General features: G+C 39.4%; 2 protein-coding genes across 2 annotated transcripts; one reads left to right on the top strand and one right to left on the bottom strand.

The window, feature by feature from the left end:
- Positions 1-14,709: 14,709 nt before the first annotated feature.
- LOC139847047 (protein TIC 55, chloroplastic) lies at positions 14,710-17,829 on the top strand. Its single transcript, XM_071836644.1, has 3 exons — positions 14,710-15,161; positions 15,942-16,044; positions 16,543-17,829. The coding sequence occupies exons 1-3, from the start codon at positions 14,782-14,784 to the stop codon at positions 17,659-17,661; spliced, it is 1,602 nt and encodes a 533-aa protein (XP_071692745.1). The 5' UTR covers positions 14,710-14,781; the 3' UTR covers positions 17,662-17,829.
- A 387-nt stretch (positions 17,830-18,216) lies between these two features.
- LOC139848388 (large ribosomal subunit protein eL38z/eL38y) lies at positions 18,217-19,568 on the bottom strand. The gene is made up of 3 exons (XM_071838123.1): positions 19,478-19,568; positions 18,502-18,685; positions 18,217-18,400 (listed from the first exon to the last, which is right to left on the bottom strand). Exons 1-3 carry the CDS (start codon positions 19,478-19,480, stop codon positions 18,378-18,380), a joined length of 210 nt encoding a protein of 69 aa, XP_071694224.1. The 5' UTR covers positions 19,481-19,568; the 3' UTR covers positions 18,217-18,377.
- Positions 19,569-19,965: the final 397 nt, after the last annotated feature.

Raw genomic sequence — 19,965 nt, 5'->3', positions numbered from 1 at the left:
TTTAACAGGAAGGGATTGGCTAACTCCTGATAAGCTAAGTCTCAATTAATAGACTCAAACTTTCCAAAATTAATATTCAAATTCAATAAATAAATAAAACAATTGTTATTTATACATATAAATTTATTAAAAGAACCAAATTACCATTACCTTACCAATATAACTAATAACAAAATTTGTCTTATTTGTTATGAACAGTACTATTCAATTTTTCATTTTTTACAAACCAACCTCTTAACTTTCATTAAAATACAAATTGAACCCCCTACTTTATACCTATATTATAAATTATTATTTATCCCATCACTAACACTAAAAACACCCACCATGCTTTACCGGCTTCTACACTGCGCTCAAATAGTAGAACCCACATAAGTCACTACTGTGCTACATTTTTTTTTCTCCAACGATAAAAGAAGCAACTTTCTTAAAAGAAACAATCCTTCAACCTACCAAAAGATGTCGAAAAATATTTTTTTTTACAAAATAGATCAACTAACTTTAACGCTAAAAGAAGCAACTTTCACAAAAGGAACAACCCTTCAATGTTAGATATCGAAAAAAATTCTTTTTTACAAAATAGATCCACAAAAGGAAAAACTTTTTTTTTTAACTCGCATTCAAAACGGAGCCCCCGGCGCGAAGCGAGGGCTCCACAACTAGTTATATATTATTATAGCAATTATGTGTTTTTCTTTGTTTATCGACGATGCTTCTAACTTCAAGTTTCTCCCTAAACACCATTTGGAATCACATCTAACATGATTTTACTACATGTACCCTTAAACATCCTTATTTCTGCTACCTCCATCATTCTCTCTCCATAATTCTCTCTTGAGCCTTGGTTATTGACCAACACTATGAACCTTACAACTTGGTGAGTCTAATTGCTGCCTTGAAAAATTCTCTTTCAGTTTAAGAGGGATCATACTGTCACACAAGACTCATATCGTTGTTCTCACTTCAACCAACCTACCTTAACCTTAATACCATGAGTCTCGTTCTCATATATTCTCTCTCACAAGCCGGTTAAGACTATGGGCGACCTGGGCCAAGGCCCAGGGCAGTAAAATATACGGGGCAACATTTTCTAATCTATTGGGCCTTTATATTATATATGTTAAGACATTCAAATTAATCGCTAAATAATTAATATCAGTTGGGAGCCTTCAAAATAATTGGGACATCAAAATAAATCGCTGGTAATTATTATCACTTGGGCCTTTATTGTAATGGCAGTGCCCACTGTTAGAAATCGGGTATGAATTGATTGTCAGATTCGTTCTTGAATCGTGTAATCACTTTCTATAAGTATTTCGACTCTGCGATTGCCTTGGTTGCACGAAATCTTTACAGGGATAAGACAAGAACGCAATCAGTGTTTTTGACAATGAAATCACCGATCAAATTGTTAGAGAGTATGTGTGTGTTTTTTGTTTGTTGATGAATGCAGAATATGAACAAAACGTCCACATAAAACTGTTATAGAAACAGTTGGGAAATGAAAGGGTGTGTCCCTTCATTTTTGGCGGAAAAAGACATACCGAAAAAGCATGTCTATTCTCTAAAAGGGTTCGAATGCACTTTCCTTAAGTAACGACTAGTGCAATTTCGGTTGAGATTTCGGGGCGTTGCCCCGAGCCCCGCCAGGGGTGCTGCCCCCTCGACCCCTGCCCCAGCCAGGGGCGCTGCCCCTTGGACCCCGCAAGGGGGCGCACCCCCTTGACCCCCATATTTTGCGCGACAGTTAGCAGCCAACTCCTACGGACGTGTACTCCACACTCTTCGAACGTTTCAGAAATTGAATTTTCACTTAGTATAATATTTATGATAATTCGAGTATCAGGGTGTTTCAGAAATTGAACCCTTCCAGTCATATGAAAACTATAAAGTATTATACACATCAGTTTCTTACATATCCCTAAGACAATCTTGACACTATTATAAGTCATGTGTCCCAATCCTTCAGTGAACATATTGGCAGCTAAGTCCAAAGCTCCATTAAAGCGGCAAAACTTCATGCTCACATAGGTAGTCCTTTTACATCTTACACCTGCATATGCAATTTTCAAAAGAACTATTAACAAGAATAACTTCAACCTAACTCAACTTGCAGGTCTAAACACATACTTTGGGATCAGAATTTTATGTGTTTCAATCTTCAGAAAGTAAGCTTACCTCATTGAATTCAGCTTCTAGCGTTGTACTAGAAGGGAATTGGGCGTCTCACTTTGGAAGATTTATGTGGACTTCAATCCCACTCCAATAGCCGACTTGTGCACTAAGTCTCAGGCTAATGCTTTAGTCAAGTGATCCACTAAATTTTGTTGTGATCTAACGAAACTTACGGATATCACTTCATGTGAAATCAGCTCGCGAACCATACTGTGTCTAACACCTAATTGTTTAGACTTTCCATGGCTATAAGCCTTAGCCAAAGTAGCTTCACTGTCACAACGGATGGAAATAGGAGATATTGGCTTTGGCCACAAAGGAATTTCATGAATTAGATTCCTCAACCAATCAGCTTCCTTACCAGCTGCAGCTAAAGCTACAAATTCAGACTCCATGGTTGAACTTGTAATACATGTTTGCTTCTTAGAAGCCCATGATATAGCACCTCCTCCAAGTGGGAATATCCAACCAGTCGTAGATGAATGATCTTCGATGTTGGTTATCAAACTTGCATCCGAATATCCTTCTAAAACTGAAGGGAACCCAGTATAAGTGATACCATAGTCCATAGTACCCTTTAAGTACTTGAATACTCAGTTTTCCCACTATGAAAGCAATATCGGGGCGTGTGCTTGTCATAGCATACATCAAACATCCAATTGCTCGAGAGTATTTAAGTTGTGATACATATTTACCCGAATGGGGCATAACCTTCACAGTTTTATCAACAGGAGTATTCAAGGGAGAACAATGATCACACTTAAAACCGTTTCAGAATCTTCTCAATATAATAAGATTGTGTGATCGTGATACCTCTATCATCCCTTTTAATCCTTATGCCTAGGATTACATCCGCCACTCCCATGTCCTTCATGGAGAACTTCGAAGAAAAAAACTCTTTTTTCTATCAACTTGATCTTGGTCAGTACCAAAGATCAACATGTCATCCACGTATAAGCAAATGATCACACCTTTTCCGGATTGATCGAATTTGCTATATACACATTTGTCAGATTGATTTAGTACAAAACCATTAAACAACACCATATCATCAAACTTCTGATGCCACTGCTTGGGAGCTTGTTTCAGCCCGTACAATGATTTAATCAACTTGCACACCTTATGCTCTTGACTTGGCATAACAAACCCTTATGGTTGTCTCATATACACTTTCTCTTCTAAATCACCATTCAAGAATGCTGTTTTGACATCCATTTGATGAATCACTAGATCATACGTAGCAGCAAGTGCTATTAACAATCTAATAGTAGTGATACGAGCAACAGGAGCATATGTATTGAAATAATCAATACCCTCCTTTTGTTTAAAGCCTTGAATAACCAATATAGCTTTAAACTTATCAATGCCATCGACTTTCATCTTTTTCTTGAAGATCCACTTGTTTCCTAAAGGTTTGCATCTCGGTGGTAAATCTGTTAATACCCAAGTATTATTCTCCAAAATTGTAACGACCCAACCCGTTATCCAACCGAACACGCAGAAATTTTTTTTTATTTTTTTTATACAACAGAGGGGTGCGCGGCGCGTAGCCCCTTCTGTGCGCGGCGCGCACAAGGCTGATCAGGTTCTGTCCGAACTTTTCAATTTTGGTTTAAAGATCTCCCACTTCCCGACACTTTTAGACGAAACGGTTTTCACAACACCTTATAATAAGTAAAACTCACAAGTTTTCATAATAAAACAAGCTTTATGACACCGGGCCCACATCGGTCCGTTTTACGAATTTCGCACAAAATACAATTTTCGACCACATGATTTTAACACAAAATAAAGACCGAGCATGGTGATTGGGGATACGCTACCCAATCCTATCAATCCAAAAGCACGTCTTCTAAAGCAAACTATGCAAGTCCACTAGACCCCACGCTTACCCGAGCCACCGCCTCCACACAAATCTATAAAAATTTAAACAACGAGAGGGTAAGCTAACGCTTAGTGAATGCAATAATTATACATATACATATATAATCTACTTACTTGCAATCGCTTACACAATTACCTCATACACGCTAGCAATTCAATTAGCATACCGTCTCAAGTATAAAGCTAAATCTCCGACAATACAAGCTAGCACAACAATAGCATATAACACGAATAATACAATATGCCACACTACAACACATAACCATGGTTAACCAAAATACAAAGGGAACGATTCTCGCTAATGAACCGTTAGCCACGCAGACTGTAAGACCCGAATAATTATCTTACTTACTTGAGTATTATGGTGTTCAAGGGTGTGGGTTTTATTGTATATAAATTAAAATGCAAAAGAAACTGTTTCAGTAGGATCGCGCGCCGCGCGGGTTTGGGGCGCGCCGCGCCATTTGGCGCTGACAGAATCCTTTGTTTTAATTGGTTTAAATGAAGGGTATTTGGGTAATTTCACTTGAGGCCGGATTTGTGAGCCATATTAGCTGGTTTGGATCAGTTTTGGATCATTTTCACATCCATTCATCACTCCCAACTATCTAGAGAGAGAGAGAGAGAGATTCTAGAGAGAGATTTGGGGTTTTGGAGAAGAAGGAGGCCGTTTGGATCAAAAGCTCGGGTTCTAAAGTTGTTCCTCTCGTTCTTGGCTACGCGGTGATAGTATTGGTAAGCTCAAACTCCGAATTTCATTTATTTGATTTTTTATTCAAGTTAGGGTTTTGAGTTAGTTTGTTGTAAAACCCTTTTAGATGATGAAATGGGTTTTGTGATGCTAGTAATCGGGTTTATTGTTAATGGTTGGTGGATTGTGGGTTGGTGAACTAATTGGCCATGTTGAGAGCTTGAAATTGGGTTTAATCACTTAAGTTAGTGATTATGGAAGTATTGAAACCCATTTAAGGTTATTTTGTTGACTAACTTTGACTTTGGGTCAAATTAGGGTTTGGTGGTGATTGTGACCCAATTGGCGATTTAATGAGGTTTATAAACTTAAAATGGATTAAGTTGAAGTGTAAAACCGAGTTAAATGTGTTTTGGTGTCAAAACTTGTAAAGAATGAGATTTTGACCTTTATGGGTCAAAACTAGGGTTTTAGTGTCAAAATGGGTATGACACGTGTTTAACACTTGAGTTCGGGTTTAATTGGCGTATTAGGACTATTCTCACTTGTGTTAGTGATTATTGGTTAGTTTTGGGCACGGTTTGTGCTTGGAAGTGCATTTGGGTCGAAATTGCACTAAGTGACGAATTGGGTTGATTTGTAAATCCACTCTAAATGTATTGTTGTAATTGTGATAATGGAATAGGTACTTTCCATTGGCGAGTTGCGGATTACTTGGAAGCATTCTTCAAGACTTCAAGGTGAGTGATAATATCCTATGTGCATATGTATGTGTAGGATGGGTGCGGGTCGGGTGAAGTGATTCTCGGCTATAGAGCTCACTTCACATATAGATGGATTTGATGGACTTTTGTATGAGTCCAATTGGCACGGTTGTGCGTTTTGGTTGACCATCTTTGGCGAAGTACGCGTTCGCGTGTACATTATCACACGTGGTTGTGATGTGGTTGATATAACCCCAATGACGAAGGGTATAATATTGAGAAGTGAATCGCGTGTGTATTCGGATTCACGATGACGCGTGTGGTTTCGGTCATCTTATTGTATTGTGGAAATGAATCTCGTGTAGTTCGAATTCATGGTGACTCGTGTAGTTCGGTCATCTTATTGAGGTAGTAATCTCGTGTGGTTTCGGATTACTAAGGCTCGTGTAGTTCGGCCAACCTCGATGTTGTGAAGATAGTAATCTCGTGTGGTTTCGGATTACTAAGGCTCGTGTAGTTCGGCCAATCTTCATTGTGGTATTTGGTTCTCGGTATTGGGTTAAGGTGTTAACCTTGTTCGTTTATATTGTTATATATTAATGTATTGTTGTGTTGTAGCTAACCCTCCGGGTGTAGCTATTTGGCGTTGTTCACATCGTCGTTGGTGAACTTATATTGTTGTTGTATCTTTAGCTCGTTGCTTAGAGATCGTACGGTATGCTTAGTATAGTGCTTTATGCTTGGATGTTTCGGTATGCGGTATTTGATATTTGTGTGGCGTGTCCATTTTATACATATATATGTATGTAGTATGTTATCATTCACTAAGCGTTAGCTTACCCTCTCGTTGTTGACTTTTTATAGATTGCATGGATGCGGAGGCTCGGGTAAGCGGGGACTAGTGGACTCGCGTAGTTGCTTTAGAAGGCTTGCTTTTGGATTGATTAGGATGGGGTAGCGTATCCCCAATCGCCATGCTCGGCTTTATTTTGTGTTAATAGTCATGTGGTTGAAAACTTGTATTTTCGTACGAAAGTCGTAAAACGGCCAATGTGGGCCCGGTCTTCGTAAAACTAATTTTATTAATGGAACGTGTTAGTTCTACATATATTAATGTATGGTTAAAAGCGTTTTGTCTAAATACGTCGGGAAGTGGTCAAACATTTTCGCGTTTAAAGACTTTCCGGACAGGCCACTTTGGCGCGCCGCGCGGCCATATGGCGCTCCGCGCCAGGTGCTGTACCAGCAAAATATTTTTTTTTCTGCGTTATTAGTTGGTTAACGGGTTGGGTTGTTACAAGTGGTATCAGAGCATGGTCTAAGGGATTTAGGTGACTTGAGATAGGTGCCTAGACTTAGACTTTTGTGTGTGCTTAATTTGTTGCGGGACTTGTAGGATTACGGGTCGGAATGGGTTTGGTTAGTGCCTTGGCTATAGGTTGACTAACGTTTATATTAGTAATGCGGATATTATTAATATGTTGTTGTGTGGTGATAATAATTCTCGCGTGTGTTTGTACCGCGTAGAATTTTGGTTGTGATTGTGTATATCATCGAGCGAGACGGTCGTTGTACTAACGAGTCGATGCGGCATGTGTGCGTAATAAGAACTTGCAAACCTTATTACGGGTGCAAATCGTGTCTAACAAGTGATGCACGATGAGTGTTTAGCAAGATGGGGCTGTGTCGTGCGTACGGTTTTACACGTTCGTGGACTAATCGTTTTGCATTCTTTAGAATGACGACGCGAAACGAGACCGAGGCGAATGACGTGGAGTTTAACGCTAGGGTTGCGGCCGCCGTTGCGGAGCAAATGGGTGCGTTAGAAGAAAGAATGGAAAGGAGGTATTCCGAACTTCAAAGTAGTGGTGAAATGGAGCGTTATCTTAAGAGCTTCATGAGGACTAAACCCCCGATGTATGACGGAAAGCCGGATCCTTTGGTAAGCACAACTTGGATTTCGGACGTCGAAGGGTGTTTCCGTACTATTGATTGCCCTCCCGAGAGAAAGACGAGACTCGCTACGAGTTTGTTGCGGGGTAGGGCAAGGGATTGGTTGGATGGTAAGATTGATCTTGTCGGTGGCGAGACGTTTATGGCTTTATCGTGGGACGACTTTAAGGAGGAATTCTTCGAGGAGTTCCGGACTTCGGCCGATTTGTGGGAATTGCGTAACGAATTGCGAAATTTGCGACAAGGATCTATGGATTTGAGTACTCTCAAGACGACCTTTATGGCGAAGGCTCGTTTTTGTCCGGAGTATTTGGGGAATGATCGTTTGTTGATGTGAGATTTTTATCGGACCTTGAATGATGACTTGAAAAGTAAAATTAGCCGGGGTCAAGCGAAATCGTTTTCGGAATTATTCGACTTGGCTAGAGGTTTCGAGTCGTATTCATGATCGAAAAAGGGTGAACCTTCAAGTGAGCGAAGGGTCGTTTCATATGGTGCTCCGAGTAAGAGGGCTAAGGGTCCGAGTGTGAGCACGGGTGGTACGCGAACGGGTATGTCGGATTCTAGTGCGGCTAGATGTTACAATTGTGGCGTGAGGGGTCACAAGTCTTGGGAATGTTCGGTACCAAAGGGTGATGGTATGGTGTGCTTCAATTGCCAAAAAGAAGGACATCGTAAGTCGGAATGTTCCAAGTTAGCGGGGACGGGTGCGGCCATGAGACGTTAAGGTACGTTTAATTTTGATAAATATGTCTTTTGATTATTTATTAAATGCCGTTTGAGTTTGAGTTGCGTGCCTTTGTTGTGCATGTTATGCTATGGGTGACGTTCCTAATGGAAGTACCCTATGTTGATGTTTGATTGACGGGCGAAGGGCGTAAGACTTGGTGCAACCAAGCATTCCTTAGTATTTGGGAAACGCTTCTACCAAGCCACGAAAATGGTTTTGGTGTTTGGTTGTTAAGCGCGTGTTCGCTTTGATGTTGAAGTGACGAATCATGAGGTTCGTCGGTTGGTTGGAACCCTTGAGATCGAGTGTTTTAAATCTCGATGTGCGTTGGTAATGGAGTCTTTATGACGCGACATTAGGTGCCTCTTTTATACCTACTAGCGTGGTGTTCGACTCCGATTGTGTTGCGGTACACTTTTCGTACAATGTGTTTAAGGGTTGGTTAAAATCCTTCGTGTGCTCAAGGTTGGAGCAAGATGTGGTAATGGGTCGTGTGAGCCCAATTGTTGGTAAAGTCTCCCTGTGGTAGCATTGTGCGGTTGTACGAGTTGTGGATATGGAACGTGGTTCTAAGTGGGGGAGTTACACTCCCGTACGAGGAAGTTTTAGTGTGAGATTTCGGATGATGCTATTGGTAGATCCGGAAAATGTTGTCGAGACCTGGTTGGGTCGATTTGTGGTAGAGTACAATTTCGGATAAATTGTACTTATGGTTTGGATTTGAATCATCACCGAGGTGGTAACGTGGTAAATCTCGTTGAGAGATAATGGACGTGTTTGGCGAGCAAGGTGAAATCCTCCGGTTAAGGGAGGTGTGTGTCGGGTTCTCTTGTGGAGAATTATTGTTTGGTACCTATGTTTGGTATAGGTGGTTCTTGCTCGATTATGGTATGGTTGTTTGATGAAGCATGATCTTTAGGGTCCGCTGACTTCATCATGAGAATACGTGATTGGTGGAGCATGACTTTCGGGGTCCGCTGACTTCATCATGAGCGTGGTGTTATATCGGTGAAGCATGATCTTCGGGTCCGCTGACTTCATCCGGTGTTGTGATTGGTGGAGCATGACCGTCGGGGTCCGCTGACTTCATCAAGGGAGTAGTGTTATGTCGGTATGGTGTAACACTATCGGGAAATGCGAGTACCGGTGGGAAATGCGAGTACCATTCCTGTGTTGAGATTGTGGATCGCGTGTGTTTTCGGATTCACGATGACGTGTGTAGTTCGGTCATCTTATTGGAATGAATCTCGTGTAGTTCGGATTCATGGTGACTCGTGTAGTTCGGTCATCTTATTGAGGTAGTAATCTCGTGTGGTTTCGGATTACTAAGGCTCGTGTAGTTCGGCCAACCTCGATGTTGTGGAAATGAATCTCGTGTAGTTCGGATTCACGAATGACTCGTGTGGTTTCGGTCATTGTATTGAGGAGTGAATCTCGTGTAGTTCAGATTCACAATTGACTCGTGTAGTTCGGTCATTCCTCCGGGATAGTGACTCTCGTGTAGTTCGGATTCACTATGGCGCGTGTAGTTCGGCCATTCCCGATTGTTGTTGTGGTGAAGGTAGTGAGTCGCGTGTAGTTCGGATTCACTAAGGCGAGTGTGTTTTCGGCCAGCCTTCGTGTGTTGTGTGATTAGTGATGCGATAGCCGTGTTTCGCTCACGTGTTGTTACGGGTGTGAAGATCGTCGATTTTGTACACCATGGGATTAGCGTCGCCATAGTCGCTTGGGCGCTACCGGTTTCTAACCGTTGGATTATGATGTTACGATAGTTGCGTATTGGTCGTATTGCGCACTACAATGGATGTTTAGTGATTGGTGTAATCCGTAAGGGTTCGTTTGGTTCGGTCTTCATCGTTTCGGATTGTTGACTTTAGGATTTAAACTTGGTTGCTTTTAGCATTGTACTTGGTAATGTTACGCTAGAGGGTTGATATCTCGGTTCGAGATTGGTTGAGTTTCCCGATGTGAGGGATTGAGCATGGTTTTAGTGCTCGGATTGTGATTTGTTAAATCGCGTGTGACGATTTTGGTTGTTAGAGGTGATTCATTGGGAAGAGTTGCCTAGGAAAGTCGGATTGGGACGTATGTTTGAGGACCGTGGAGTGTGGTCCGTTTGGTTAAGTGACGAGGATCACGAGGACGTGATCGAGTTTAAGTGGGGGAGAGTTGTAAGACCCGAATAATTATCTTACTTACTTGAGTATTATGGTGTTCAAGGGTGTGGGTTTTATTGTATATAAATTAAAATGCAAAAGAAACTGTTTCAGTAGGATCGCGCGCCGCGCGGGTTTGGGCGCGCCGCGCCTTTTGGCGCTGACAGAATCCTTTGTTTTAATTGGTTTAAATGAAGGTTATTTGGGTAATTTCACTTGGGGCCGGATTTGTGAGCCATATTAGCTGGTTTGGATCAGTTTTGGATCATTTTCACATCCATTCATCACTCCCAACTATCTAGAGAGAGAGAGAGAGAGATTCTAGAGAGAGATTTGGGGTTTTGGAGAAGAAGGAGGCCGTTTGGATCAAAAGCTCGGGTTCTAAAGTTGTTCCTCTCGTTCTTGGCTACGCGGTGATAGTATTGGTAAGCTCAAACTCCGAATTTCATTTATTGGATTTGTTATTCAAGTTAGGGTTTTGAGTTAGTTTGTTGTAAAACCCTTTTAGATGATGAAATGGGTTTTGTGATGCTAGTAATCGGGTTTATTGTTAATGGTTGGTGGATTGTGGGTTGGTGAACTAATTGGCCATGTTGAGAGCTTGAAATTGGGTTTAATCACTTAAGTTAGTGATTATGGAAGTATTGAAACCCATTTAAGGTTATTTTGTTGACTAACTTTGACTTTGGGTCAAATTAGGGTTTGGTGGTGATTGTGACCCAATTGGCGATTTAATGAGGTTTATAAACTTAAAATGGATTAAGTTGAAGTATAAAACCGAGTTAAATGTGTTTTGGTGTCAAAACTTGTAAAGAATGAGATTTTGACCTTTATGGGTCAAAACTAGGGTTTTAGTGTCAAAATGGGTATGACACGTGTTTAACACTTGAGTTCGGGTTTAATTGGCGTATTAGGACTATTCTCACTTGTGTTAGTGATTATTGGTTAGTTTTGGGCAAGGTTTGTGCTTGGAAGTGCATTTGGGTCGAAATTGCACTAAGTGACGAATTGGGTTGATTTGTAAATCCACTCTAAATGTATTGTTGTAATTGTGATAATGGAATAGGTACTTTCCATTGGCGAGTTGCGGATTACTTGGAAGCATTCTTCAAGACTTCAAGGTGAGTGATAATATCCTATGTGCATATGTATGTGTAGGATGGGTGCGGGTCGGGTGAAGTGATTCTCGGCTATAGAGCTCACTTCACATATAGATGGATTTGATGGACTTTTGTATGAGTCCAATTGGCACGGTTGTGCGTTTTGGTTGACCATCTTTGGCGAAGTACGCGTTCGCGTGTACATTATCACACGTGGTTGTGATGTGGTTGATATAACCCCAATGACGAAGGGTATAATATTGAGAAGTGAATCGCGTGTGTATTCGGATTCACGATGACGCGTGTGGTTTCGGTCATCTTATTGAATTGTGGAAATGAATCTCGTGTAGTTCGGATTCATGGTGACTCGTGTAGTTCGGTCATCTTATTGAGGTAGTAATCTCGTGTGGTTTCGGATTACTAAGGCTCGTGTAGTTCGGCCAACCTCGATGTTGTGAAGATAGTAATCTCGTGTGGTTTCGGATTACTAAGGCTCGTGTAGTTCGGCCAATCTTCATTGTGGTATTTGGTTCTCGGTATTGGGTTAAGGTGTTAACCTTGTTCGTTTATATTGTTATATATTAATGTATTGTTGTGTTGTAGCTAACCCTCCGGGTGTAGCTATTTGGCGTTGTTCACATCGTCGTTGGTGAACTTATATTGTTGTTGTATCTTTAGCTCGTTGCTTAGAGATCGTACGGTATGCTTAGTATAGTGCTTTATGCTTGGATGTTTCGGTATGCGGTATTTGATATTTGTGTGGCGTGTCCATTTTATACATATATATGTATGTAGTATGTTATCATTCACTAAGCGTTAGCTTACCCTCTCGTTGTCGACTTTTTATAGATTGCATGGATGCGGAGGCTCGGGTAAGCGGGGACTAGTGGACTCGCGTAGTTGCTTTAGAAGGCTTGCTTTTGGATTGATTAGGATGGGGTAGCGTATCCCCAATCGCCATGCTCGGCTTTATTTTGTGTTAATAGTCATGTGGTTGAAAACTTGTATTTTCGTACGAAAGTCGTAAAACGGCCAATGTGGGCCCGGTCTTCGTAAAACTAATTTTATTAATGGAACGTGTTAGTTCTACATATATTAATGTATGGTTAAAAGCGTTTTGTCTAAATACGTCGGGAAGTGGTCAAACATTTTCGCGTTTAAAGACTTTCCGGACAGGCCACTTTGGCGCGCCGCGCCAGGTGCTGTACCAGCAAAATATTTTTTTTTCCTGCGTTATTGGTTGGTTAACGGGTTGGGTTGTTACACAGACGCCACTAGTATGCATCACTAGTGCCTTGAGTGGTATCGACGCCCGAACTTATGACCACCCGTTACGCTCAATGTGGTATCGATCGCCCGAACTTAAAACCCACATTTCACGCCACACACACACATGAGGATATGGTATCGAACGCCCGAACTTAAAACCCGTATCCCACGCATTACTTATGATAATAAGGTATCGACGCTCGAACTTTAAACCCTTATTACATGAAAAGTACAATGTGGTATCGATCGCCCAAACTTTAAACCCACATTACACCCACACACACGCACACAATGATATGGTATCGAACGCCCGAACTTTAAACCCATATCATAAGTCAACACGATGTGGTATCGCATACCCGAACTTAAAACCCACATCGCATTTCGTACAAGTAAATACATTACATACACACATGTATAATTATTCCACTCACCTTAACGCCTTATGAATGCGACCGAATAATCCGCAACACGTCAATGAAAAGTACCTATTCTATTATTACAACACAAACAACACAATTAGGGTGGATTTACAAACCAACCTAAGTGACACTTAGTGCAATTTCGACCCATTAGCCCTTACCTCCAATTTGACTAAGTCAAATCTCGCCCAAAACACCCATAATCACAATCAACTAGTGATTATGTTCTATCACCACATTTTACTCAATATTTCATCATCAAAACACATTACTTGCATTATTTGACACAAAACCCATTTTGACCTAGTCTCAAGTCAAAACACCAATTTTGCAAGCTTACACAACTAATCACTTATAACCTAAGTTAACTAGTGATAATAATACCTGAACATGATTATCAACTAATCAATTCCATCATCCAACCCAAAATCCACGAACACCATTTACTAGCTCAATCACCCAATTATCAACTAGTGGGTTTACTCAAGAACACACAATTCAAAACCCCAATTATGAACACTAATCAAACTATGAAAACTCGGAGTTAGAACTTACCAATACTACCACAACGTAGCTAGGAGCGAGATAAATAACTTTAACACTCGAGCTTTTGATCGATTCGAGCTCCTTCTTCCCTAAATCTCCAAATCTCTCTCTAGAAATCCCTCTCTCTCTCTAAGAATGGATGAGAGTGTTTGTATGGATGTGAATATGATCCAAAATTGACTCCAAGTCTGATAATAAGGCTACAAATCCGTCCCCAAATGAAAAGGCACAAAAGCCCCTCATTTAACTCTAATTAAAACAAAACAGGAAATCTGTCGCAGGTGAGGTGCGCGGCGCGCACACCTGGCCTTGCGCGGCGCGTACAAAGGTCAGAACAGCCTGCCAGCTTCCAATTTGTTCCTCGCTTCACACGCTTTATGTACACCATAAATACTCTATGTACAATAAATATTTGGGTCTTACAAAAATAGAACTTATCTCTTCTTCAATTGCTTCTTTCCAAAAAGCAACGTCACGAGATTTCATAGCCTCATCAAAGGTTCTAGGATCATCTATACTATAACAGTAAGAAAATTGTGATTTAACACAATCTCTCGATCCTTCAACTAAGTAAAGTTGAAAATCAGAACCATACAACTTGGGTGTCCTAGTTCTAGTACCCCTCCGAGGTTCTAGTGACTCACTTGGAATTTCTTCCAAGTTAACTCCTTGTGTAGTCTCATTTTAATGATAAATCACGTCCCTTGGTCTAGGTATTGATGTAAAACGGGATTCATCAAATATTGCATCTCTTGATTCTATAACGGTGTTAATTGAAATAGAATCATTTGGTTCTATCACATAAAACCTATAAGTTTTGGAATGCTCAGCATATCCAGTAAAGATGCAATCAATACCTCTTTCACCCAAAGCATTAGCCCGAGACTTAGTGCACAAGTCGACTATTGGAGTGGGATTGAAGTCCACATAAATCTTTCAAAGTGAGACGCCCAATTCCCTTCTAGTACAACGCTAATCAAAAAATGAAATAGAAATAGAAATAGAAATAATAAATAAAAAAAAGAAAAAAGACAATAAAAGTAAAAACGATGTACTCCTTTAACGTGTGGCCAAAAATGGTGCTCCAACACAAGAAGCTTCCTTCTGTCTTTCCCTTTTTTCTTCCCAAACATCATTGAACACAAACACAAATGGCTCTCTTAATCCACCACCCATTTCTCTGTAACAAAACTTCATATTTTGACAACTACAAAACACCTTCAATCACCCTGAAACCAAAACATTCCAAGAAACCACTTATAAGTTATTGGACATTCAAGTGTGCTGCAGTGGCCCCACTTGAGATCAGTAGTAGTGAAAGTAGCAAAGATGATGATGTTCTTGTTGGTGAAGAAAAAGGGAGAGTTGATGTGGTGGATTATGATTGGACAGAAGAATGGTATCCATTGTATTTAGCTAAAAACATACCTGAAGATGCACCTTTAGGTTTGACTGTTTTTGATAAACAAGTTGTCTTGTATCGTGATGGTAATGGCGAGCTTCATTGTTATGAAGATCGATGCCCTCACAGGTAATATTTGTAAACAATTAACTTTAATTGTATCTCATGATCTAATTTGTATATAAATGCGTGTTACTAATTGTATTTTGTTGAAATTCATATACTATTTTGATAACTTGTACCTCTCTTCAAACTTAATGACTTCAAGATTGATTAGTTGTAGGCTCCTTATATAGCTATCTTGTATGATCACTAATATAATATCCATATTCATATTCATTCATTTCATTAAAAGAGTTATATAATGTGTTAAAATATTTTAAAATTGGATCAACTATATCTAAAATTGCATTGAATGAATTCGATTCTATACTTTTTCATGGTTTGTGTCAAACTTTTAATTGTAACTGTTATATGTATATTGTAACATGTATCATTTGACATTGTGATGTTCGCATAAGTTATAAAGAGGTCATATGTGCACTAGAAACTTTTCAATTTGGATACATAAGACACAATTGTAGGTAATCTTTGATGCATTTTCAGACACTCAGTTGTTACATAACCGGATTTTTATACTGAATTTCACACCGGGACAAAAAAAAAAAAAAAAAAATGTCGATATGTGGTAGTACATGTCTTTTAAGAGAAATTTAAATAGGAATGTAGGCACTTATCAACGCTGCATACTTTAGTTGAAATCGTTATGAATGCAGGCCACAAGTCTAAAAAAATGCAGGCTGAACTTCAATCAAATAGAATAAAATGTGCTATATTTAGTAGAATTTGAATGCCAGGTATATTATTCTGCAAGCACTTGAATGTTGATTATGAATGCTACTGATTTAGGCTAGCTAAACTTTCTGAGGGCCAGTTGGTTGACGGACGACTAGAATGTTTGTACCATGGCTGGCAGTTTGAAGGTGCGGGCAAATGCGTCAAGATTCCTCAGGTTCGTTTTTTTAATTTACAGTTAAAATACTGAACTTGCGGTCATAGTCCAACGGTTCTCCCCATGTACTTTGTGTCATGGGATAGGGAGAGGTCATGGGTTCGATCCTTAAGGATGACATGATTTTCTTTAAACCAATTGAACACTAATAATGGTGGTATATATTGACCCTATAGGGAGGTTTTACCGGACCTCTACCCGGACCACATCCCGAATGGATGTGTTCCCTGGGTACCGTCGATCGGGTTCGGGTTTCCGCCCGAACGTGTGTGTTACGTGCAAATGATGAGGGTTGTTGAAATATATGATCCAAAAAATCGTCGTTCAAAAAAAAAAATTACAGTTAAAATACGATATCCTGCGTCGCGTTTTATTACAACTGACAAGCTGATTTTGTTTTCTTCATTTAATTAGTGTTTTCTCTTCATATGTTATGTTAAATGTTAATGGTATGTTATGTTATTAATCACAATTGCATTATATTGTACATGCATTCAGCTTCCTGCAGATGCAAAAATACCTAAATCAGCTTGTACCAAAACATATGAGGTTAAGGACTCTCAAGGTGTTGTTTGGATATGGATGTCACATAAAACACCACCAAATCCAAGCAAAATCCCATGGTTTGAAAACTTTGCCCGACCCGGCTTTAAAGATTTTTCAACCACTCATGAGCTTCCTTATGATCATTCTATTCTTCTCGAAAACTTAATGGACCCCGCTCATGTCCCGATCTCACACGATAGAACAGATTGGAGTGCCAAAAGGGAAGACGCACAACCACTTCGTTTCGAAGTCACCGAAAGAACCGATCGAGGGTTTGCTGGTTGGTGGGGCCGGGAATCTGACAACTCAACACCAAACTTTTTAAGATTCGAAGCACCTTGTAATCTACAAAACAACCGTGAGATTGTTGATAAAGACGGGGTGACAAACTACTTTTCCGGCCTTTTCTTATGTAGACCGACAGGTCAAGGAAAGTCAATGCTAATCGTTCGATTCGGAAGCACAAAACGATCACCACTAGCAAACTTGTTCCCCGAATGGTATTTCCATCAAAACGCTGGGAAAGTTTTCGAACAAGATATGGGGTTTTTATCGTCTCAAAACGAGATTTTGATGAAAGAAAAAGTGCCCACAAAGGAGCTTTATATAAATTTGAGATCATCGGACACATGGGTATCCGAGTATCGAAAATGGATGGATAAAGCGGGCCACGGGATGCCGTATCATTTCGGGCATAGTACGATTTCGATGCCGAACGAGGCGGCTGTTGTAGAACATGCTCCTGCTGGTTTTGTGGCTAATATTGCCGCTTCGTCGCCTGCAAAGGGTGGTATCGATACAAAATATGCTCCGAACCCTGCTAATAGGTATTTTAGACACGTGGTTCATTGTAAAGAATGTAGAAGTGTAGTGAAAAATTTTGAGGCGTGGAAAAAAGGTTTTTCTGTTGTTGCTGCTTTATCGGGGACGTTTGCAATTTTGTTAAATGGTAGACAATGGAAGGCTCTTTTGTTGCTAGCTACGGCGTTGTGCACAGGTGGGGCTTATATTTGTTCGACGGTTGTGGCGATGAACACAACAAACTTCATCAGAACACACAGGAGATTGTAGAAAGGAGGAAATTTTCTTCAATTTTGTGTCGAAAATGATCATTTGTCAGATGTTCAGTTTGTGGTAATGTTAAAACACCAATACAGATTCAATCATATACTTGTAATGTATTGTACACACGAAATTTATATTTATAGATTTATGAAAAGATTGTAGTTGCACGGTCCATCATCAATAATGTGCAACATTCATAATTCTTGTATTTTCATACAAGTTTACAACAAATAGCAGCATCAAAAAGTATATCAAATTTATATCGTTTGGCTAATAGAGTTTATACTAAGTTGCTTGATGCCTTGATACACTAGCTTTTTACATGTGAGTCATATAAATCTGTACTAAACATTGGGTCTATCCATTTTTTGAACGTGATAAAGTTAAGAGCATAGTGTACTTTACAAGTTATACTTTTGATGATTAAATTTCATATAACATTCGGGCCAAAAAATTATACTTCAAAATGTATTGAAGGCAATCCCAATGCAGTTATGAATACCGTCCTTACTAGATAATAAAGGTAATGCAGCTATTTGATCAATTCACACAACACCGATATAGAAAGAAGTCGCATAACCAAAATGATAACAAGTTCATACAAAGCTTAACTAATGATAGAACAGCATTCGAAAATTAAAGAGCAAACAAAAATCCTTTTAATAAAGCAAAAATCGAGCCTTGAAAGAACAGCGGTGCAACTACCCACAAAGTGCAAGCATCTAAAGATCTTGGACACTCAAACCTGTCCCATAAGCAATCAATAAGAACAGTGCATAAATGTGAAAAGAAAACTCAAATATACAAACTTTTGCAGATAGATGGATAATGCAATCGTAAACAAACCTGGGGGAAGAGATTGTTTCAACTTATTGGCCTTCTCAGCATCGAACACGCATAAGGTGTAAAGGTATTTTGAGCACCTAACCTTGAACTTAACAACATCCTTGCTTCTCTTGATTTTCACAGAACGGGCATCCTTCCTTCTTGCCGTAAGAAGAAAATCCTTAATCTCGTGAATTTGCTTAGGCTGAAACAAGAACATAAAAGGCAGAGTTACAATAACAATATTGAATATCCTTATCCTTACACAATAAAACAAACAGTTGTAGATGGATTATGCAAAATTCTTGCAATAACAAGATCCTTATAATACTAAAAAAAAAATCATATCTAAAAATCCACTTACAAACAAGTACAAATTAACCTAACCTTTGAAAAAGTAAAAATACAAACAGTAAAATGTAAAATGCCTCAATAGTTAGTTGTTACAGAAACTTAATAAATTGAACTAAATAACAAATGCAACACACAGTATTAAGATTACAAACCCAGCTACTAATAGGGAGTAAACATGGCTTGAAATTTGTGAAGTAACAATAGGTCTAGTAATATACCACTAAATTTCAGATCAATTCATGAACTGAAAGAAACACAGCAACAAATAATAAAAACCCTAATTCATAATGTTGAAGGAAAGCTAGACAAACCTTGTACCTTTTTAACCTAGATAGCAACTATCTGAGTAGATGAATACAACTAATTAAACTACATATAATTAAAATCTACCTTTAACCAAACTGAAGAAATGAGAGCAGAACAATCAAAAGATCAAGTTTCAAAAATCAATTAGACGCTGTTATTCAAGCAGTTCGATATAATTATAATTATGATGATAATCAGAAATCACTACCGAAATGTTATCGTCGATTATTCAGTAACAGCACGTAACGATAAACGATTTTTTCCAGGTAATTAATCAAAATCAGAAGATGCGACACAGAAACAATTAATTGAACGGTAAGAAGATGAGGGAGCTTACCATTTTGGAGACTGATGAAAACGGCAGAGACAAGTATTGAAGCTGAAACCCTAATAATGGACGCTTTAAAGGAGTTTTAAGATTATATACAAACCCATTTAAAGCCCATATGTTTGGATTGGGCCTCACTGGAAATGCTTATTTGTAACTAACCCATCATTTCCATTCCGATAAAGATATTTGTCGAAATGCACCTATTTTTGAGAGTGTTTAACAATATAACCCTAAAAAAATCGTGATTGCAAAAATATTCCCTGACACGCATCACGCACCACGCATGATGCGTGCAAGCCCGTGCGTGATGCGTGTTACTGAGATATTCACTAAAACAATGATTTTTTCTTGCAAACTCGCACCACGCACGGTGCGTGATGCTTGGAGCCAAACTGTCATATCTTTGATTTGTTGTATCTTTTGATTTGTAACTTCGATTTAGTCACCGTTTTTTAATAGTCTTTTTACTCGAGATGGAGCTACGAGTCAAAAGA

This window comes from Rutidosis leptorrhynchoides, chromosome 5, assembly GCF_046630445.1.
Source record: "Rutidosis leptorrhynchoides isolate AG116_Rl617_1_P2 chromosome 5, CSIRO_AGI_Rlap_v1, whole genome shotgun sequence".
Lineage (NCBI taxonomy): Eukaryota > Viridiplantae > Streptophyta > Magnoliopsida > Asterales > Asteraceae > Rutidosis > Rutidosis leptorrhynchoides.
This window is presented reverse-complemented; position numbering and strand designations above follow the sequence as displayed.

Excerpts from the sequence above, each read along its gene's own strand:
- LOC139847047 (XM_071836644.1), top strand. The coding sequence starts at position 14,782 with ATGGCTCTCTTAATCCACCACCCATTTCTCTGTAACAAAACTTCATAT. Across the intron at positions 15,162-15,941 it reads GAAGATCGATGCCCTCACAG|GCTAGCTAAACTTTCTGAGG; the intron begins GTAATATTTGTA and ends CTACTGATTTAG. Across the intron at positions 16,045-16,542 it reads AATGCGTCAAGATTCCTCAG|CTTCCTGCAGATGCAAAAAT; the intron begins GTTCGTTTTTTT and ends ACATGCATTCAG.
- LOC139848388 (XM_071838123.1), bottom strand. Across the intron at positions 18,401-18,501 it reads GAAACAATCTCTTCCCCCAG|GTTTGAGTGTCCAAGATCTT; the intron begins GTTTGTTTACGA and ends CTTATGGGACAG.